General features: G+C 45.2%; 1 protein-coding gene across 3 annotated transcripts in view; it reads right to left on the reverse strand.

Annotated features, from left to right (window-relative positions):
- Nucleotides 1-23,986, reverse strand: part of LHFPL2 (LHFPL tetraspan subfamily member 2) — a 119,346-nt gene that overhangs the window by 9,946 nt on the left and 85,414 nt on the right. For all 3 annotated transcript variants that reach the window (XM_044276109.1, XM_044276110.1, XM_044276111.1), the window contains one exon: nt 19,757-20,432. In XM_044276109.1, the coding sequence (XP_044132044.1) occupies nt 19,757-20,177 (421 nt within the window). In that variant the 5' untranslated portion in view covers nt 20,178-20,432. The remainder of the gene's footprint in view (nt 1-19,756; nt 20,433-23,986) is intronic.

Consider the following 23,986-nt stretch of genomic DNA (forward strand, 5'->3'; position numbering starts at 1 on the left):
GATTAGTTGCTAGTTAGCAGCTATTCCTCACTGTTATCGGTAAGGACTTTTTATCTTGTATGACATTTCGGGAATTTAGAACCAATTACTCAAATTACAATGGTTTAAACATACATTGGTCATCCTGGAACCAATTAATATTGTAACTTGAGGGACCATTACCATATTACAGAGGTATTTCCCTCACAGATGCACCATACAGAGGTGCCGAGTGCCAACTGGTCTATAGTACTGACAGGTATGTACTGCGTGTGCCGCTGCACAGGTTAGGCTACTTTCACACTTGCATTCGGAGCGGATCCCTCTGGTATTTGTACAGACGGATCCGCTCCTATAGTGCAAACGATGGTATCTGTTCAGACAGAACCGTCTGCATTATATTTTACTAAAAAAAGTCTAAGTACAATTTGTATTCAGACGGATCCGTCCAGACTTTACATTGAAAGTCAATGGGGGGGGGGGGGGGCGCGGATCAGTTTAAAAAAAGGCACCATATTGTGTCACCTTCGAACGGATCCGCCCCCATTGACTTCCATTGTAACTCTGGACGGATCCGTTTGCCTTTGCGGAGCGGAGGACAGACAGTGCCAGACTTATGCATTCTGAGCGGATCCGCATCCACTCAGAATGCATTAGGGCTGTACAGATGCGTTCGGGGCCGCTTGTGAGAGCCTTAACGGGCGAGTATTCCACGCGGATGCACCCGCACTGAATACCGACCCATTCATTTCTATGGGGCTGTTCACATGAGCTGTGATTTTCACGCATCACTTGTGCGTTGCGTGAAAATCGCAGCATGCTCTATAGTCTGCGTTTTTCACGTAACACAGGCCCCATAGAAATGAATGGGGGTTGGAGATGGAGACCCGATCATTATTATTTTCCCTTATAACATGGTTATAAGGGAAAATAATAGCATTCTGAATACAGAGTGCATAGTTAAATAGCGCTGGAGGGGGTTAAAAAAATAAATAAAAATTATTTAACTCTTCTGTCTTCATCTTAGCTTTTTGTAGCAACAAGGACCTTTGGTGATGTCACAGTCATCACATGATCCATCACCATGGTAAAAGATCATGTGATGGAACATGTGATGACCGGAGTGACGTCATCACAGGTCCTGTTCATGTAATTCATGCTCACCACAGGTCCTGTTCAGCAAAGGAGACAGAATGAGATGCCGGGCTACGCGAACAAGTGGATTAAGGCGAGTTAAATAATTTTTTACATTTTTTTTTTAAACCCTCCAGCGCTATTTGACTATGCATTCTGTATTCAGAATGCTATTATTTTCCCTTATAACTATGTTATAGGGGAAAATAATACAATCTACAGAACACCGATCCCAAGGCCGAACTTCTGTGAAGAAGTTTGGGTTTGGGTACCAAACATGCGCGTTTTTTTTCACGAGAGTGCAAAACGCATTACAATGTTTTGCACTCGCGCAGAAAAATCGCGGGTGTTCCCGTAAGGCACCCGCACATTTTCCCGAAACCCCCGTGTGAAAGAGGCCTTAATGCAGCACGGACCCTCTTAGCCACAATTCATACATACAATCTATAGAAGAGCATGTATTGTGTGCCAGGGGTACAAGTGGTTCTCCAGTGCTTCAAGCTGGAATTTTTTTTTAAACCAGTTAGCCAATACACCTACAACATTTTCTACTGGTGACTAACTTTTTGGGCTTTTTATTACTGGTCTATTATAACAGTCAGACTGCCTGCTGCAATCCTCTACTCAGGGGGCTACTCACATCGTTGCTTTATGTCCGTTTCACATATACAGTATAGACAGTGGCCCCAATTTATCATTCCTTCACACAAGAATTCAGGCTTCAAAAAGTTACAGAATAGGGCTTTTGTGACTTTTTACACTTGCGCAATTTTTTTGACTTTTGCATTTTTACGCCACTCCAGTTTTGTAATTTGGGTGGAAAAGGGAGTATTGGTTAACTAGTTAATGAGTTTCACTCTAGATTTTAAAAAGTCACAAAAAAGGGTTGCAATTAGTGTTGAGTGAACTTGCGTTTTAAGTTCGGCGTCCAAGGTTCGGGTTATTGGAGAATCACAAGATTGCACCTTTGCCAAGAAACTGCAGCAGAAGACGTATACTAGGACAATGACAGGTCACCCAGTAAGTGTCTACGCTGCTTGGACGACTGATAGCAGAAAATACCCAGGGCAAATCAGTGCTCAAGAGGACAAGAGAACAGATAGATGGCGGGCATGGAAACATCCGAGAAGAGCAATAATAGCATATGTGATGGGGACAGGGAAGATGGACTCATCAGCATAGCAATAATTCCTAAATCTAAATGAATAGCATAAACTTCCTAAACAAACAAAAGTTCAAATGACAAGTCTTTTCCATTGGGCTGCCCCCATATGTTATAACACGACCCCCTTATGGACAGGCTGCAAAACAAACAGATTAACTCAAGTAAAGCCTAAACCTTATAGCTTGGGAAGCCTGATTGCATTGGTGGGTGGCCATGGTTTAGATCAGCTAACGCCATAAAAATACACCTAGACAAACAAAAGATAATTGCATTACTCATGTGGCATTAATAAACTAGCTCGGCGAGGTGAAATCATACAGTTCTGTGTAAACTGATCGCACACAAAGGGAACGCACAAAGTTTTCTATAAGGGTTTAAGAAGCATCCTAACAGTAGGATAAGCCAGCGGGACACAGGCCACACACACAGTGTGGAAATATCAGACAAGCCTAAAACACATACGGCCCACACTGATGGGATGTTCCCAGGGTTCAGAAAATGAATTCCGGGACGTTGATACTATTAGGATAGGCCATCAATATCAGTTCGGCACCTCTGACAATCAGCTGACTTAAAGGGCATCTGTCCGCAGATTGGTACCTATGACACTGGCTGACCTGTTACATGTGCGCTTGGCAGCTGAAGGCATCTGTGTTGGTCCTGTGTTCATCTGTGTCCTCATTGCTGAGAAAAATTATGTTTTAATATATGCAAATCAGCCTCTAGGAGCAATAGGGGCGTTGCCATTACACCTAGGGGCTCTGCTCTCTCTGCAACTTTGATTGACAGGACCAGGTGGTGAACATATAACCACATCTTCCCTGACTTCTTTTAAAATCAAAGGGGGTCTTTGTATATAGGAACTGATAGAATATTACTGTGATTATTGATTGATCTCGATGTTCTATCCCATACTTTAACTCCTACATGGCTGACAGTGTATGCTTTATATACTGTATTGGAGCTACAGTTGGCCTAAATATTTGCTTTGGGTCACTTTTTTCTTTTTAATTGGTGTCTATGAAAGACCAATCAAACTGGAACCTGGTCCTGAAAGGGCTCGTCTCCAAGACAACCCTCCTGGTCCAGACAGGTGTACCAAAATGTTTTACATGGTATCACATGCGCCAACTAATAGGGGGGCCCTTACCCAGGGAGCCCTTCTGTGTCCACTTAGCTTGCTAGGACATATGGAAAGGGTTATTTTCAAGAGCCATCAGTTGTAATGTCTACAGCAATGTTCCCCAACCAGTGGCTGTCCAGCTGTTGCAAAACAACAACTCCCATCATGCCCCAATAATCTTCTATCAGGGCACAATGGGAGTTGTAGTTTTGCAACAGCCGGACAGCCACAGATTGGAGAGGATTGGTCTGTAGTATCCCAGTCCTGCAGCTTATGACATATGGAGCTTACGGCCCTCATACATACAACCTTTATGGGTCAGCAATGCCCCAATGAATACTGGGTTGTATAGGTGCTCATATAGTTAAAGGGGTATTCCAGCACAAAAAAGGGTGATGACCATGACCAGCTTCAGCTAATCACTGACATTTCTTGCCATGTCAAGACAGAAGCAGGAAGTGGACAGCAGCAAGGACCGTGGCATCATCTGAACTAGCACCATATGGATGCAACAGGGGATGGTGAGTGTACAGTAAATACGGATTTATTTTTTGTTGTTGTTACAGCATGTGCAGCCCGTGAGAACAGTTTTTATTTTTTGCATTGAAGTCCTCTTTTTTTAACTAAAAAAAAAGGTCTAGAAGTAGAAGTCCTTCAAGAGGCCAAAGGGTCAACGAGAAACCACTGGTGCTCAGTTTTGCACTCCCAGAAACCCGTGCTCATCACAGAAATGCCACGCAATATTCTTTATAGTCAGACTTACAAAGCACCGCCAGCTAAACTAAAACTCCCGACAACTGAGCCGTCACAGTAAAAGGAACATATACACTACAGGCACTTGTAAAAATCCCCAGGAGATAAGAGAGAAACCACAAGCTATGTGCAGGTCTGCCTTCATGTGGTTTGTCCTGTGGCAAATAAAGTTACCATGAGCATCTGCAGACCCCCAAGTGTGGAAGCAGGGTCATCATGACTCGCTCGTCTGCTTCACTGCAATGCCCAACTTATTGCAGGACACACATGCCGCACACATTCTAAAAAAGACCTACATGGTAGTATTAGCGTGCGCCTGTGCCATGATAAAAGTGAACATTAAAGATTGTTGTCTCCCACCAATCTCTCTTTCAAGAAATAATGTTAAATATGTTTTCCAAAATCTATTCAGGATAATTCTTGGTGGGCTTAACAAGAAGCCTCCTTAGATAATACAGACAAGTCAGATTTAAATGTATTAATTAGAGATTTTTATTTTATTAATGAAGGGAGTTACATGGTAGTATTAGCGTGCGCCTGTGCCATGATAAAAGTGAACATTAAAGATTGTTGTCCCCAATATTTGACAGTCTCCAACATCTTATGCAAATTAGCTCTCTTGCCAAAAAGATGTCTCTAATGGCACCAGATGTAGGCTAGCTATCCTATAGGAAGTCAATGTTTCACCTTTTAAACAGACATAATCCTAAATTAGGTCTCAAGGCCTGTTTCAAAAGGTCGATCATTGCTACCTTACATATGGTGACATCTGAATAGCTTTTCCCAGCATTGTCACTTATAGGACTCCTTACACCTACTAGGTGCTCTCCACACGACTGTTTTGCAATCCGCAAACTTTGGATTAGCAAAAAATATGGATGATGTCCGTGTGACATCCGTATTACATCCATTTTTTTTTTTTGGGTGAATCCATTTAAAAATGCCTATTCTTGTCCGCAAAACAGACAAGAATAGGACATGTTCTATATCTTTTGCCGAACGGCCATGTGGACATATGGAAACAGAATGCACACAGAGTAATTTCCGTTTTTCTTGGGGACCCATTGAAGTGAATGATTCTGCATAGGGGCCGCAAATAAAACAAAAAACACCACAAAAAACTAACAGACGCAGAAAAAAAAAATATGTTTGTGTGCATGAGCCCTAATCCTAATAGTCTTGTAGAAATTGAGCAGAGAACAAAGGGGTTAATCTCCCACCAATTTCTCTTTCAAGAAATAATGTTAAATATGTTTTCCAAAATCTATTCAGGATAATTCTTGGTGGGCTTAACAGGAAGCCTCCTTAGATAATAGACAAGTCAGATTTAAATGTATTAATTAGAGATTTTTATTTTATTAATGAAGGGAGTTGGTTTTTATGCAACATATCTAGGTCTTCATCAGAGGAAGTTAACTTTTTTACTCATTAAAACCAGGTCCTAATTAATATTCTGTTGATGGTATACCTGTAGCCTGGAGAGGCTTGTTGCACATATGCGTGACACAGATCCGGCCAGGAACAGCCTGTTGGATGCGTCCCTGCTGCGTAGCGGCGTTTGCCCAGCTGCTCCTTGGCATATTTGCAGGGTTGCGGCCGGATCTCTGCCAGCCCCAATTATAGTGAAAAGGGCCGGACGGAATTCAGGAACCACATGGATATGCCCGGCAGGGACGGATCCGACAGGCTGTTTCTGGCCGGAACAGCATGCCGGATCAGTTTCACGCATATGTGAAACAAGCCCAAGAAGTAATCTCTACAGAACAGTAAGTGTCAGTCATTAGGTTCAGTGTGAAAACTGCAAGATTTCAGGGTTATTTTTACATACAGTGACATGGGAAATAAAATAAAAAACAAACATAAAAACTAATTAAACAAAAATATTTACCCTTTGAAACATTGTCATAAATCAGCCAGCTGAAATATAGGGCATCAAATACATAGAAAATGACGACCCGATTATGTTGCTGGCAACCTAAAATCTTATACGTAATCACAACATCGCAGACCAGGAACAACGCTGGCTCTTTCACAATTATTTAGTTTATTTTGTGCATACGTCACAGATACATTTGTGAAAGCTTTATGAGATGTGTCAGAATGCAAGTTAGATCCTGCAACTGACAAATTAATTTCTGTGCCCAGAGGTCAGATATTCTCCAGGAGTTCTTCAAAATCTGCGAAAGCAAGCAGCCGCTCCCAGAATTAGGAAATTAGCTGAAGTCATACCTGATTGATTACCAGCTATATTCTTTCCGACACAAAACGCCATGATTGTGATTAGGCCAAAATGACTACAAACTATGGAACTGCACGCTAAAGTACTTCCAATGTACACACTGCACGTTGCAGTTCTCAAACTGAATGTATCATCTAATTTTTATTTTATCTTTTTGGATTCTGAATCGTATACTTAGGGCTCTTTCACATCTGTGTTCTTTTCTTCCGGCATAGAGTTCCGTCGCCGGGGCTCTATGCCGGAAGAATCCTGATCAGTTTTATCCTAATGCATTCTGAATAGAGAGAAATCCGTTCAGGATGCATCAGGATGTCTTCAGTTCCGGACCGGAACGTTTTTGGGCCGGGGAAAATACCGCAGCATGCTGCGCTTTTTGCTCCGGCCAAAAATCCTGAAGACTTGCTGCAAGGCCGGATCCGGAATTAATGCCCATTGAAAGGCATTGATCCGGCCTTAAGCTAAACGTCGTTTCGGCGCATTGCCGGATCCGACGTTTAGCTTTTTCTGAATGGTTACCATGGCTGCCGGGATGCTAAAGTCCTGGCAGCCATGGTAAAGTGTAGTGGGGAGCGGGGGAGCCGTATACTTACCGTCCGTGCGGCTCCCGGGGCGCTCCAGAGTGACGTCAGGGCGCCCCAAGCGCATGGATCACGTGATCGCATGGCAAAAATGCTTCCGTTACAATAATACAACCGCATGCATCCGTCATGAACGGATCCGGTTGTATTAGGTCTTCTATAGCCATGACGGATCTGTCTTGAACACAATTTAAAGTCAATGAGGGACGGATGCGTTTTCTATTGTGTCAGAGAAAACAGATCTGTCCCCATTGACTTACATTGTGTGTCAGGACGGCTCCGCGCCACATGGCGGACAGAGAAACGCTGCGGGATGGTGACTGAACGGAGGCAAACTGATGCATTCTGAGAGGATCCTTTTCCAATCAGAATGCATTAGGGCAAAGTTAATCTGTTTTGGACCGCTGGTGAGAGCCCTGAACAGATCTCACAAACTGAAACCAAAACGCCAGTAGCCTTATTCTGCTTTCCATTCATGATTATGGGGTCATCTTACAGCACTTCAGAGATCTGCCTTACAGTCTATGTCCTGGAGAGGACTCTTATAGAAGAATATTGTGGGCTCCTCTGTGACCTGTGCAAAGGTCTCTGTGCAGGGAAGGGGAGGAGGCGAGCAGTCTTCATCTATTGTCAATGGTGTCCTCATAATAAAGGGGATGAAGTGATTTCTACAAAACAGAAGGTGTGGCTGTTATCAGGCTTTGTAGCCATAAAAAATTAAAAAATAAATAAATAAATAATCAGCCATTGTGCACTTGTGAATACTGCAAGATTTCAAGAAATTAAAAAAAAACAGCAGCACCCGACTTTAACATCGGACCAGTTCATGCTCAGATGCTCTCCTTTGCCCTGCGCCAAATCTGGAGTTCCGGAGACGTACCAGGCTCTCCATAGGGCTGCCAGATTGAGGCTTCCGCCCAGCAGTGAGCCCGGTGACGTCACCGAACACACTGCTTGGCGGAAGCCTCCGCCCAGCAGTGTGTTATTGTAAATAAAAGAGCCCTTGCCCTGCGCGATCCAGCGCAGGGCAAGGGAGCTCATCGGAGCATGAACTGCTCTAATGCCAACATCAGGGGGTCTGACTGGGTGAAATTATGGGTATGTCTGGGTTCAACTCTGAACCCGGACAACCCCTTTAATACAAGGCACTTACTAATGTATTGTGATTATCCATATTGCTTCCTTTGCTGGCTGGATTCATTTTTCCATCACACTATACACTGCTCATTTTCATAGTTACAACCACCCTGAAATCCTGTAGTGGTGGCCGTGCTTGCTCACTATAGGAAAAAGCCGCAGCTACTCTGGTGGTCGGGACCGTGGGAGCGCACATAGGCTGGTGCTTTTTCCCCTATAGTGTCCAAGCACGACCACTGCTGCTGGATTACAGGGTGGTCATAAGCAATGAAAACGAGCAGGGTATAATGAAGAAAAATGGATCAACCAGCAAAGGAGACAATATGGACAATCCCTATACATTAGTAGAGAGTATTAACTCTCTCTACATGATAAATGCAATTTGCTGAAGTGACAGAACCCCTTAAAGGGAACCTGTCACCAAGTTCTGACATATAAAACCGAATGTCCCTTAATACTTGTTTACCCTGATAGTTCCCAGCGATCGATCCATAATCTTCTCAAGACTAACCTGTCCTATTTTAATCGCCCTATAGCGCTTTTCCGCCCTTTTTGCTAATTAACCCAAAAGAGTCATATCTTACATGCTTGACCAGAGAAGAGTCATATTATCTCCGAGTAAAGCTCCTCAGCTCCTCCTAAGAAACGCGCCGACAGATAAAATCTTGCATGAGTTTCGTTGCTTTGAGTCAAGGTAGGCACGCCCCCTAACGTCCCCTCTTTTGTTACATTGACAGCCTGCAGCGTGGCCAGGATCGCATAAGTCTCGTGCATGCGCAGTGCGCTCCTTGGTAAGGCGCAATCCTGTCTCCGTCTGCCGCTGTTAGCAGAGTTTCAGCGGTGCACTGCGCATGCCCGAGACTTGTACCATCCCGGCCGCGCTGCAGGCTGTCAATCTAACAAAAGAGGGGACGGGTAGGGGGCGTGCTTACCTAGACTCGAAGAAAGGAAGCCTCGTTTGCATACGACCTGCGGGTGAATAAAAGTGGTTTTACAGCGATCATGCGCCTTCTTACACAAGATCATCGTTAGAAGCCGGATGTTAACAGCTTTAAGGTACTGCTGGCGGTTTATGATCCATTTTGGTGCCGACAGGTTCCCTTTAAAAGCTATTTTCGGACAATACTTTCACTTTAAATGTTTCACATTTCAGCACAAATAATGCAAACATCTGTTGCCAATTACCTACGCTGATTCAGCATTATAAGCCAAAAAAAGGGGGAAAAAGAAGTCTATATTCTTTATGCCAAGGTTATTAGGTCTAACAAAGACATCTTCTCTACGGTCTAAAACTTATAAAATATCAAACTGTTGGCAGGACCCACTGTAATGTCCAGATAAGCATTGCTGGGAGTATGCTGGAGCAATTTGAGCAACAGGAAACGCTGTGTGTAAAAGTATAACTTGCTAACTATAACCACAGCATGAAGTGCTAGGAGTAGCCGAACCCATTGCAGAAAAGGCCTACAAGCCTGCAGCACGATCATGCTGCCTACAATGTAATACAAGAGTTAGGGCTCATGCCCACCAACATAAGGGCTCTGTGCCCGTGCTGCTGACCGCAAATTGCGGTCCGCAATGCATGGGCGCAGACCATGGAGCAGCCGCATGCTGATCGCGGACCCATTCACTTGAATGGGGTCTGTATCCGACGGTCCGCACCACAAAAAAGTAGTGCATGTGCTACTTTTTTGCGGTGCGGAGGCACGGCCAGAAACACTACGGAAGCACTCTGTAGTGCTTCTGTGGGGTTCTGATCCGTGCCTCCGTCCAGCATATCCCAGATTGTGGACCCATTGAAGTGAATGGGTCCGCGATCCGTGATGCACCCGGCTGGTACCAGTGAACTGCGGACCCGCCGTATGCGGGGCGCAATATGATCAGTCGTGTGCATGAGCCCTTATTAGGTAAAAGACTGTCATCGATTGGAGATCTATCCTCTTTCGACTGTCTTGACCGCTCAGTGGTTACAAGCTGTTATTACTGGAACTGTACCAGTTATTGTGTAAGGTCATTCATTTGGCAGACACCAATCTAAAGGCGCTCATACACATTGGTCTATTGTCGGCCAAATCCGCTGAGAACGGCGGGTTCGGCCAACACTCCAACATGTGTGGGGCAAGCCGAACGTGTATGGGGAAGCCTGCAGAGACAGCTGTCAGCTTTTGAATGTGTATGAAGGCCTTTATACGTATGGCCAGCTCGCTAGTGTTGGCGAGATCTCTCTCCCGACCTCTCAATACACATAAAGGGGAGTAAGCTGCTGCCAGACACATACCGCAGTTGCTTATCCCAGAGAACAAAATGATTAGGCATGCTGAAACTCAACAGCCCAATCCCCATTTCCCCCAACACCTGGTCGTCTAAGGCTTCTATCACACTTGTGTTTTTGCTGTTTCCAGCAGAGTTCAGCAAAAACACTTCCGTTAATGATAATACAACCATCTGCGTCTGTTATGAACGGATCCGGTTGTATTATCTTTAACATATCCATGATGGAGCCGCCATGAACACCGTTGAAAGTCAACGGGGGATGGATCAGTTTTCTATTGTGTCCTAAAAAACAGATCTGGCACCATTAACTTGCATTGTGGGTCATGTTGGACCCGTCTCGCTTCGCATCCCATGATGGAAAGAAAACCGCAGTTTGCTCTCCGGTAAGAGAACGCAACCGAACAGAACGGAATGCATTCTGGAGCGTCCTTCAGTTCAGTTTTGTTCCCATTGACAATGAATGTGGACAAAACTGAAGCGTTTTTCTCCGGTATTGAGATCCTCTGCCGGAAAAGTTAAACGCAAGTGTGAAAGAAGCCTTATCTTACCAAAATCAGCAAATTTTAAAAACATTAATTTAACGGGTATGGCCAGCTTACAAAATAGGCAATTGTCCTTTCTTAGGCTACTTTCACACTAGCGTTCGATCGGATCCGTTCTGAACGGATCCGATCATATTAATGCAGACGGAGGCTCCGTTCAGTACGGATCCGTCTGTATTAATAACTTAGAAAAATTTCTAAGTGCGAAAGTAGCCTGAGCGGATCCGTTCAGACTTTCAATGTAAAGTCAATGGGGGACGGATCCGCTTGAAGATTGAGCCATATGGTGTCATCTTCAAGCGGATCCGTTCCCATTGACTTACATTGTAAGTCTGGACGGATCTGCACGCCTCCGCACGGCCAGGCGGACAGCTGAACGCTGCAAGCAGCGTTCAGCTGTCCGCGCGGAGGCGAGCGGAGCAGAGGCTGAACGCCGCCAGACTGATGCAGTCTGAGCGGATCCGCATCCATTCAGACTGCATCAGGGCTGGACGGAGGCGTTCGGGTCCGCTCGTGAGCTCCTTCAAACGGAGCTCACGAGCGGACCGACGAACGCTAGTGTGAAAGTAGCCTTAGGTTGGTCATACATGTAAATGGGGAAGGGGGGGGGGGGGGGTGTCAGAGGGTCAGTAGGTATGGTGGTCTGTGGAAGGAGCAGCTATCTTAAGTATATGGTCAGCCTAATGCTCAGCACAATGCACTCGTTTGTCTTTCAGTGAAGATAAAATCAGTACACATCTGGTTATCAACAAAAATTCTTTAGAAAACACAGCCTCGGAGTCTGCAAAGATAGGATTTAAAGGGGATGGCAGTTTATATTACTAGCTGCACATGTGCTGGTAACATGCATGCAGCTAGTAATTATATTATAGCTTAATATGAATAATCCAAGATTACACGCAGGTCTCGTGACCCGAGTGCCGGAACATGGTCGCTAATGGACAGAATCCTCCATTCATTTACAATGGGGCCTGACAGGGGAACTAGCATGTGACCAGAGGGCGAAGGGGGCGAGGGACTCAATTAGAGCATCTCTCACTACACTGATATTACACAAGTATGACAGTTCCAACCTACTAAGGCCTCATGCACGCGGCTGTTTAGGTCCGCATCCGAGCCGCTGTTTTGGCAAAAGATGCGGACAGCCCGTGTGCTACGGATAAATCGGCCAGCACTCGCTTGATGCACGCCGCACGGGACAGGACCAATTCCACGTTCAATAAAGTGAAGAATCCCAGCAGACGTGACTTTATGCTCATTAGGAATTTATTGCAAAGTAACAATATGTCCCGTGTGCAGTCCACATCCGTGGCTCCGTTCCGCGGCCCCACAAAAAAAAAAAATATAACATGTCCTATTCTTGCCCGCGCTTTGCGGACAAGAATAGGCATTTATATTGCCGGCACCAGTTCCGTTCTGCAAATTGCGGAAAGCAAAACGTGCAGCTTCAGTTTTTTGCGGACCGCAAAAAACGGAACGGTCGTGTGCATGAGGCCTAAACCAGGGATCAGCAACCTTCGGCACTCCAACTGTTGTGAAACTACAACTCCCAGCATGATCCTTTCACTTCTGTGGGAGTTCAGAGAACAGCCAAGCAAGTGAACATGATGGGAGATGTAGTTTCACAACACCTGGAGTGCCGAAGGTTCCTGACCCCTGCACTATACTATATAATAGATGACATCTTCCCCCCCACAGCAGCAGTAAACTGACAATAGGTTCTCTATCTGTATAGGAGTTCTTATCTCTGCGCTGTTACAGGAGGACAATATTTTATAAATTTTCAATGGTATTGTACTGCCGAACACAGCCAAAAATTCTAAAAATATAAAAGTTTTCTATAAATAAAAATCCCCCTTTCTGATGAAAGTGTCACTTAAAAGGTGTAAGGGACTGTCCAGGATGTTTTGTATAAATGCTTGTTCCTGAGTAGGGATGAGCGAAGCGAGATCCGCCTCTGTACAGCATTAAAATGTACGGCCTCCAAAGAGGCGAAGTCAGTTATTCCCGAAGTGAATAACCATCCACTCCGGCGTCCAGAGCCTGGATGCCGGAGTGGATGGCAGCATGAAGCTTCAGCTCCTCCACACTAGAAAGCCAGCAATAGAAAGCCAGAAAAGAAGCATCACCTGATAGAAAATGGTCAAATACGGCAGAGATAGAGGCACTGACCCCTCGGACACCCCAAGATCACATAAGGGGCAACAGGAAATGAAACTTAAAAACCATTTTAAAACTTGGATCTGAACTCGGCTTCAGTTACGAGGTACCAGTCGGAACCAAAGCAGAATTCGGATCCAAGTTTTAAAATGTTTTTTTAGTTTAAAAATCAAACAAACATTCACTTCAGGAATAGACTTCGTCTCGTCGGAGGCCATACATTTTAATACTGTACGGAGACAGATCTCCGTACAGCATAAAACCAGCGTTTTGAGTGAAGAGACTTCGGATCTAGGATCCTAAGTTCGCTTCGCTCATGACTATTCCTGAATATTGTCCCGTGTAAAGGTGCCACCTTTACCCAGTACAGATGCTAGGTCACTGGGTGAAGGCGTCCAAAACTATCGTTCATGGCCAGCAGATTGTCCTGTGTAAACAGGGATCTGCTGCCCAGAATTTTTTTTTCTGTATGAGGCTGAGCGACGGCTGTAGCCATCACTTGTGATTGCTGCATGTAAATCCAACTATCACCTCTGCAAATGAGAAGGCAATTATTGGGAACAGTTGGGGAAAAATTTATCAAACTGGTGTATAGGAAAACTGGCAAATCAGATTTCACCTTTCATTCTCACATTACAGTTTCGTTTTCCGTTCTCCTGATCTGTCAATACAAAAATAAATAAAAAATCTTTTATTTTGAGCCCCCCAGTATTGCTTATTTTGCGTCCGTTTTAGCCATTTTCATCCGAGGTCGGTTATTTTAGACTATCTAAAATAATGGTTCTCAGACGGAAATGGCTAAAACGGATGCAAAACAAGCATAACGGATGGTCAAAATAAAGTATGTGTTTTTTATTTTGTTTTCTGTGAATCTACCCTTGGCCAGTCCTCCTTGACACCAGTTCTGATGAATCTAACCCATGGTTCTTCCCTGAGAACTGCCTGAATAGTCAGAGTAAAAGGACCTTAAGCCCCTCACCATATAGAGGACCAGCGGCAGGCATTTGTAGATGCCAAAATCTGACCCCCCACTCTGATCTGCGACAGCTGCCGAGGATGAGGAGAACAAGGGAGACAATTCATAGAACTAATTAAATGAATGACCAACTGGCAGGTTCCACTGGGCATTGCTGATCCTCACAACGTCCAATGTTCTTTAATTTGGTAAAACGACATAAATCAGTAAAATGTTAAACCTTCCAGACTCTGTTTCTGTTGGATCATAGGAACACAAAGAGCAAACTGTTTCCATAAAGTGAAATGTGGACAAAAAACAAAAAAAAAGAAAAAGAAAAGACTGGAGACCTGAATGTGAAGTGCTTAGAAAATCCCACAAAGAGTCTCACAATGGCCTGGATGAAAACACTTCTGTGCTTCGCACATGGGAGATCTCCGCACTCAGCTGTGTTTACTCAGGGAGAGAAACCTAGACAAATAGGAGGCGGCTGCCAGGCCCCTGACGGTGGCATTGTGTGATCCAGTTACAAATCAGTGGCCCCACGACTTCCCCCTCACTCCAGTAAAAGCTAATTAACCTCCATTTCATTCATTGTCAGTTTCACAACAGTCTTGATAGTAATTTGATAGCAGTCACCCTTCAATATGGATTTTTTAAAACGTAAATCTGCCCAGACGCCCTCAATATATACGATTTATTACACCTACGTACGACGTCCGTGTCCCATATAATAGCTTAAGGGTCCATTCACACGTCCGTTGTTTGTTTCCTGATCTGTTCCGTTTTTTGCTGAACAGATCTGGACCCATTCATTTTCAATAGGTCCTGAAAAAAAAACGGACAGCACAATGTAAGATTTTTTTTTCAGGACCCATTAAAAATGAATGGGTCCAGATCTGTTCAGCAAAAAACTGAACAGATCAGGAAAGAAACAACGGACGTGTGAATGGACCCTAAAGGGCATCTGTCAGCAGATTTGTACCTATGACACTGGCTGACCTGTTAGGCTACTTTCACACTAGCGTTCGATCGGATCCATTCCATATTAATGCAGACGGTGGCTCCGTTCAGAACGGATCCGTCTGCATTATAACTTAGAAAAATTCTAAGTGCGAAAGTAGCCTGAGCGGATCCGTTCAGACTTTACATTGAAAGTCAATGGGGGACGGATCCGCTTGAAGATTGAGCCATATGGTGTCATCTTCAAGCGAATCCGTCCCCATTGACTTACATTATAAGTCGGAACGGATCCGCTCGCCTCCGCACGGCCAGGCGGACACCCGCACACTGCTTGCAGCGTTCAGGTGTCCGCTCACGGAGCGGAGGCTGAGCGCTGGCAGACGGATGCATTCTCAGTGGATCCGCCTCCACTGAGAATGCATTAGGGCCAGACTGCTGCGTTCAGGGCCGCTTGTGAGCCCCTTCAAACGGAGCTCACGAGCGGACACCTGAACGCAGGTGTGAAAGGAGCCTTACATGTGCACTCGGCAGCTGAAGGCATCGGTGTTGGTCCCGTGTTCATATGTGTCCTCATTGCTAAGAACAATTATGTTTTTATATATGTGAATGAGCCTCTAGGAGCAACGTGGGCGTTGCAGTTACACCCTCTGCTCTCTGATTGACCAAAGCCAGGCAGTTAAAACGTGATCACTCCTGGCCCTGTCAATAAGGGCAGAGGGTGTGGCAGTTGCAGAGAGCAGAGCCGCTAGGTGTAATGGCAATACCCCCATTGCTCCTAGAGGCTCATTTGCATATATTAAAACTTCATTTTATATACTAACATGGGACCAACACAGATGTCTTCAGCTGCCAAGTGCATATTTAACAGGTCAGCCAGTGTCATAGGTACAAATCTGATGACAGGTGTCCTTTAAATGTCTCATTCAGAACTTGGAGAAATCCATAGACTTTCTGCCAAAACAAGAAAGTTTTCTCTATTCCCCCTTATATAGGACATAATGCTTAGGTACCTCCACAGCTATATCAGCCTACCACTGTAAACCAACGTCAATTGGACTATCCACCAGTCAGATAAAGTTTCCCGTTATTGGAGGGACATAAGGAGAAGAAAACACCTTTAAAAGGTGTTTTCTTAGAAATTATCAACCCCTTTTTGCATGTGAATGCATGTTCCAGGAGTGTGAGGAGTAGGCTCACAAGCCGAGACAGCTCTATACATAGAGAGTGCTGGCTGTGTTATACAGTTGACTCCCAACTGTAGTTACCGAAATCGGCGATAACTCCGATCCTAGCACCTCAGATGCTGCAGTTAATAGTGACTGCAGGATCTTTACAATTAGGCCTCATGCACAGAACGGCACGGACAGCCATTGATATAACTGCCTATTTTTCTCTGCAAAACGGACAAGAATAGGACAGGTTAAATTTTTTTTGCGGACCACGGAATGGAGCAACAGATGCGGACAGCACACTGAGTGCTGTCCGCATCTTTTGCGGCCCCATTGAAGTGAATGGGTCTGCATCCAAGCCGCAAAAACTGCAGCTCGGATGCAGACCAAAACAGTGGCGTGCATGAGGCTTTAGACCAGGCATGTCCAAACTGCGGCCCTCCAGCTGTTGCAAAACTACAACTCCCAGCATGCCCTAATAGCTGTAAGCTATCCAGGCATGCTGGGAGTTGTAGTTTTGCAACAGCTGGAGGGCCGCAGTTTGGACATGCCTGCTTTAGACAGAGAGCTGGAGCTGTTTCTGCTCTTTAATATGTCCCCACCACCAATGAGGCAATAATAGAGTGGTTGACAAGGAAGCCGGGGACCCAAGGTCTGCCATGTTGAGACTCCTATCTCCGTGGACAGCATGAGGGTTAAGCTTACGATTCTGATAATGTCCGCAGTGATCAGACAGCATCGGTGGAAAGAATACTATTCCCTCTGGAGTGAAAACTCATGTTAGTCGCCCCCCTGACAAAGCAGCAGTGGATTCAGGTATTTGGGGATAGTACTATCGGGGCCATGAACTTGGAATGGTGGTGTGCTAGGAGAAAAAAAAAAGAATGAGTATACAAATGGCCGGTTACAACAAGGCTGCATGCTCAGCGTTTTTCGGGAATCCCATATAAGTGAATTGAGAAAGCTGCGCATGCGCGACCACCTCTTCTTTCACAGTGGCCACCTTACAAGTTGAGATACCCATTCTGGAGACATATGCAGCTCCCTGATGTGGATATGCCATAAATATCTAGGATAGGAATACCCTTTAAAAGGGTGCAAAAGTGAAGTACAATTTAGCCACCGATAACATGTAAAATGGCGGAGAATGTAGTGTCAACAACATGTGAGCAGCATAAACCGCAGAAGCCTCTCCAATTATGTCACTAGAAGGAGAAAATGAGTTGGAAGACAAGGCAGCTGCCTGTTGTATGTCTCTTCACAGCTACATGATGCCAGATCCTGCTCCTGTGTGGATTTAATCTCATTAGGCCGTGCCATGGGGTAATCCGTGTAGGACGAGATATGGATTTCCATAGGCATGCAGCTAAAATAGAGCTAAACTGCTATTGTTTAAACACGTCTGTCAACAGCTCCAGCCCCAACCAAATCTCATTTCCTCCCTGTCCTCTGGCTTCCCTCAGCCCCGGTGGCACCTGTCTGCTGATCAAACAGGCCTCTGTACCACTCATCAAAACGAGAGCACGGCCACATTAGACTCTGTTAGAGTCCTGATAAAAACACTCTGCGCTGCTGTGATTACTTATCGGGTTACTCGGTTCAGGTCATACAAACTAATAAGAAAGCAGCAAAAAAATAAAATAAAAAATTCTATATGCTATAGACACAGATATGATAGACACGCAATCGATAGACAGACAGACACGCAATCGATAGACAGACAGACACGCAATCGATAGACAGACAGACACGCAATCGATAGACAGACAGACACGCAATCGATAGACAGACAGACACGCAATCGATAGACAGACAGACACGCAATCGATAGACAGACAGACACGCAATCGATAGACAGACAGACACGCAATCGATAGACAGACAGACACGCAATCGATAGACAGACAGACACGCAATCGATAGACAGACAGACACGCAATCGATAGACAGACAGACACGCAATCGATAGACAGACAGACACGCAATCGATAGACAGACAGACACGCAATCGATAGACAGACAGACACGCAATCGATAGACAGACAGACACGCAATCGATAGACAGACAGACACGCAATCGATAGACAGACAGACACGCAATCGATAGATAGACACGCAATAGACAGACAGATATGCGATAGATGCTAAAGGAAAATGTCAAATGACAGATGACTGTGGCAATAAAGCTTCACATATCGTGTAAAAGAAGCCATGTTGCCCTGACCTTAAATATATATTTCATGCAAGCTATTTTCTGCTGTCCAACTGTTCCACAACTACAACCCCTATCAGGTTTGGCCATGGTATGATTGGAGCTGGAGAGCCACATGTTGGGAAACATGGCGTAAACCTGCTGTGAGTCACCCATTACAGTCAGGCTGGAAGCAACCTGACAGGAGATTACCGGCTGCAAATATTGACAAGTTCCTGACACGTAGCAACCGTTGCCATGCAATAACCAAGGTGACCTTTGAGGTACAACAGGTAATACTCCAGCTCATAGAAAGTAACCTTTACCTCCAAGCAGGTAACGATACTGCACATACCGTATGCTCCGCAATATTTTCACCTGTCAAATACCGAAGACCCCTCCCCCCATCAAGACAAAAATGTATATTTGGAAAAGATTGAGAGAAATCCACTGGAAAAAAAGTGTCAAATGACACTTAACCGAGGAGCCATGGGTTGGAGACTTCTAATCTAGATGTAACAGAGCCGTTTCACTTTTATGCACACTGGGTGTTGTAGTTTCACCTGCTGGGATTTGTAGTAAATGGAGTAAAAATGAAACAATTAAAAGTGTGCCAAGCGATTTAAAGTAGATTTTGAAATTTGAGAATTGATGATCATTTCCACCTAAGGACTTGAAATTCCTTCTGCAGCATGGTAACTACTCCTTATCCTAAGGCTCCATTCACACGTCCGTATGTGTTTTGCGGATCCGCAAAACACAGACACCGGCAATGTGCGTTCCACATTTTGCAGACGACACATCGCCGGCACTCTCATAGAAAATGCCTTTTCTTGTCTGCAGTTGCGGACAAGAATAGGACATGTTCTATTTTTTTGCGGATCCAGGAGTACGGATCCGCAAATGCGGATGTGGACAGCACATTATGGCCCCATTGAAAATGAATGGGTCCGTACCTGTTCCGCAAAATTGCGGTTTTAACGGATCCGGACCCATTTTGTCGACGTGTGAATGGACCCTAAGGGCGCATTCAGACGACTGCACCGTGTTTCGCAGTCCGCAAATTGTATATCCGCAAAACACAGATGCCACCTGTGTGCCTTCTGAAATTCGCAGAATGGAACGGGCGGTCCATTATAGAAATCAGTATTCTTGGACAAGAATAGGACATGCTCTATACTTTTTGCTGGGCCGCGGAACAGAACAACAGATGGGTCCGCATCCGTTCTGCAAAATTGCGGAACGGATGCGGACCCATTCATACGGATGTGTGAATGAGCCCTTATGGGCTACTCAGAGTTAAAAAAATTTTTTTTATAAAATGTAACTGGGTATTATTTTCAGGTCTTGTTCTCCTTGTGATACAATATACAATATACCTACTGATCACGTACCTGCTATTCCTTGAAGCAGCCCGCACACATTGAATATACTTTTTTTCATGACGCTCTGTACACACATTGTAAAGACCGAGACAAAGGCTACGATACAGAGGATGGATATCCCCACGGCAAGGAATATAGCCGTAGCCTGCCAGAAACCACTTGCTATCTCGCTAAAATGCTCTGCGTAAGGACCACAAAGGGCGTCTCTCCTGAAGTACTGCACTTTAGGCACTCTGATACAACGTCCATAGATGCCCAGCGTTGGACGATAATGCTCATGGTGACCGCCAGTCCTGTTATCGATATCCGTGCTTTTCGCTTTGCCAATCAGCCAGTCTTCACTCATAAAAGCTATAAGTTCTCCAAAAGCCACGACGATACTCAGGACGGTCCACAGCATGGAACGGCATGTTACTATGACATGACACATGGTGCAGACCACCGAATGCCCACAACCAGTGCTAAACCAGAGTTTAAAGCCCAGAAGAAAAATTGGGCAAAAAAAAGATGAGAAATCCGTGTTCTTCAGACTTTTATTCCAGTGGTTTTGTAATCAATGAAGCAGCTCACTCCTCATCCGTCCTGTGCTTCAGAAATCCTCTGGTCTAACATTCATAGTGAAACATGATGCTTTAAGGTTCCAAGGGAGCTCCCAGGCTCAGCCCACCGGGGTGACATCACAAATCTACGGAGAAAGGCAGAGATACAATGAGGATTGATGACAGCTTCACAGGCGTAATCACTGCTGCGATCCGTCAAAGTCAACACTGGAGACTTTACGGTGGATAAGCCTATACCATGGAGGTGAAGTCTACCACAGTCTAGTCTCAATGTTAATACAAGAAGATATCGCCTAACCTTGATTAGATCTTTCACACTGAGAATACAAACGACTCCACCTTATAATCTTTGAACCCTGAGAAGTCAGTGGGAATGTCCTTCAGCCAGCTTGCAGGAAATTTAAGTCTATTACTTTCCAGTAACCACATTTTTGTAAAAAGCTTCTGGAGCCAATACGCCTTAGGCTACTTTCATACCTACGGCAAGTAGATCTGGCCGTCTGATCCGGCGTAGAATGCCAGGAAATCAGCCGGACACAAACCATAGCATGCATTGCTTTGTGTCCGTCTGGTTCACCGCATTTTTGCCGGAATGCAGGCGGATCTCCGGTGGACCCCATTATACTTAATGGGGAAAGTGGACATTCCGTTTGTATCCAGCAGTGCCGTTCTCTGCTGGAATACACGCCCCGCAGGTGTGAAACTAGCCTTAAAGGGGTTGTCTCATGTCAGACAAGGGGGGCATATCGCTAGGATATGCCCTCGTCGTCTTATTGGTGCAGGTCCCACCACTGGGACCCGCATCTATAATCGAGAACGGAACCCCAAAAGTGGCTCGGCTATTTCCGCCGGGCCCATAGAAGTGCATGGGAGTGGTGGCTGGTCATGAACGGTGTGCTACCATTCACTTCTATAGGGAGAGCGCTTGGTGGTGGCCGGACCGGAGTTCTCCAGCCATCACTTTGCAGGGCTCCGTTCCCGAAATACAGGTGCCTGTCCCATATGCCCCCATTGTATGAGATGGGATAACCCCTTTAAATATATTAGGCGTTTCATATTACTTAACATTTTGATTTTGGGGAGGTCTTTAAAATGGCTGTAACACTGTCACACTCCTCATGTGACCCTCAAAACTTTGTGGTGTGTCCTAGTGTAAAACACGCCATTTGAGTTAGGCCAAGTTCACATCTCTGTTCGGCCGGAAAGGGCAGGCTGTTCTGGCCGAAAAGCCGGAATTTCACCAGAAATCGTTCAGATCACTGCCCCCATTATAGCCCAAAAGGTTCCAGTGACGTAAAATCCAACACTGATGTGAACTCAGGCAGGGTATTTTCAGCTGGAACTACCTGCTGTATACGGCCAAACTGAGATGTGAACATAGCCTAAGGCTACTTTCACACTAGCGTTCGTCGGTCCGCTCGTGAGCTCCGTTTGAAGGAGCTCACGAGCGGACCCGAACGCAGCCGTCCAGCCCTGATGCAGTCTGAATGGATGCGGATCCGCTCAGACTGCATCAGTCTGGCGGCGTTCAGCCTCCGCTCGCCTCCGCACGGACAGGCGGACAGCTGAACGCTGCTTGCAGCGTTCAGCTGTCCGCCTGGCTGTGCGGATCCGTTCAGACTTACAATGTAAGTCAATGGGAACGGATCCGCTTGAAGAGGTCACCATATGGCTCAATCTTCAAGCGGATCCGTCCCCCATTGACTTTACATTGAAAGTCTGAACGGATCCGCTCAGGCTACTTTTCACACTTAGAATTTTTTCTAAGTTATTAATGCAGACGGATCCGTACTGAACGGAGCCTCCGTCTGCATTAATATGATCGGATCCGTTCAGAACGGATCCGATCGAACGCTAGTGTGAAAGTAGCCTTACCTGACTGAGTAAGCTACACACAGTGACTTGTTAATATACCAAAGACTGTAGCATAGGCTACTTTCACACTAGTGCTTTTACTGGATCCAGCAGGGCTCAGCAAAAACGCTTCTGTTACTGATAATACAACCATCTGCATACGTTATGAACGGATCCGGTTGTATTATCTTTAACATTGCCAAGACGGATCAGTCATGAACTCTATTGAAAGTCAATGGAGGACGGATCCGTTTTTTATTGTGTCACACTGACTTTGAAACCGTATTTTAGTGATCTGGATGAATTAAAACTTAGCTTTTATTCTAGCTCATATAAGATAAATGAGATTTTGTTCCTCAAAATGAAAGTAAAGGGGTAGGTAATCGTAGATTGCTCACAGTGTCCCACGATATAACGGGACTTGTACTGAGGGCAATACTGAAATGTCCACAAGGACAAAATATGGACTGACTGATGTATTCCAAACGTGATGTTTCAAGGTCTAGACAATTAGGGTGGTACACATCAGTGTTCAGGCCACAGGTGGTCAGGTTTGGTGCGCACAGGCGCCAATATCTGACACGTCAAAGTGGACATATAACAGGTATTAAACAACAAAAAATCTATATGCACAACGACAACGACGTCGACGAACTCTGTCCTGCATTGGAACAGTGGCCATCCCTTCTCCCAAAAAAGAGGGATCCCAAAGAGTCAGTATTTGCGCCTCAGACGCAACTGTTCCAGCAGGTCAGAGTTCGTCGACCAGGCTAAGGCCTTACAGAATCGGTTTTTAGACAGGGGATATCCCAATAAGGTCCTTAAACAAGCTTATCAAACTGCACTAACAGCAAGTCGCCCCGACCTCCTAGTACCTAAAATCAGGAGGAAGGAGACGGAAAAGAAGATCCGCCTTATTGCGACCTATGATTATGCGTCAGGGCAAATTAGGGATGTCCTCCGAAAACACTGGCCTGTCCTATTGATGGACCCCCGAGATCAATAAGGTCATTTTTAATTACCCACAAATCACTTTCAGGAGAGGGAGTAGTCTAAAAGACATGCTGGTGCACAGCCACTACACCCCGGCGACTCAAGCAGCGACGTGGCTGGATCGCAAGATCAACGGCTGCTATAGGTGTAGTGGCTGTGTAGCTTGCAAAATTCTACAGAGTAGTAAGACCTTCTATAGCTCAAATTTAGAAAAGTCCTTTATTATCAAGGATTTTATCAATTGCCGCACACGCGGTGTTATATACAAAATTACATGCGTGTGCGGACTCGAATACATCGGTAAAACCAAGAGGGAGTTGCGTAGACGTCTAGGAGAACACCTGGGCGACATTGGGAACGAACGTGACACCCCAGTGGCCCGACATGTAAATGAACACCATGGTGGAGACTCATAACTGCATCCAAGCCATCGGAATTGATAAAATCCCCCCACCAATACGTGGCGGTGATTGGGACCGTCTCCTACTTCAAAGAGAAGCACGTTGGACCTTCCAACTGGACACGGTATCCCCCAACGGCTTGAATGAGTCCCTCCACTTTGGTTGTTTCCTTTAAGAATACCCCTTCAATCTGTTTTCTATACAGATTTAACTAGATATATATCTAAAACTGCCTCACCCTGCCTTACTAAACTTCGGCTGCATGGGAAACATGGGATGTAATACCCATTAACTGCTTGGTGTCACTGTTTGCTGACCACTGTTTTAAAAAATGCAATCAACAAGACCGCAATAAATATCACTAAATAATTCATGTTGTATACCCATATCAGGGTGTTTGAGTGAATCTGTTGGACACGTGTTCCGCTGCC

This window comes from Bufo gargarizans, chromosome 1 (assembly GCF_014858855.1).
Source record: "Bufo gargarizans isolate SCDJY-AF-19 chromosome 1, ASM1485885v1, whole genome shotgun sequence".
NCBI lineage: Eukaryota > Metazoa > Chordata > Amphibia > Anura > Bufonidae > Bufo > Bufo gargarizans.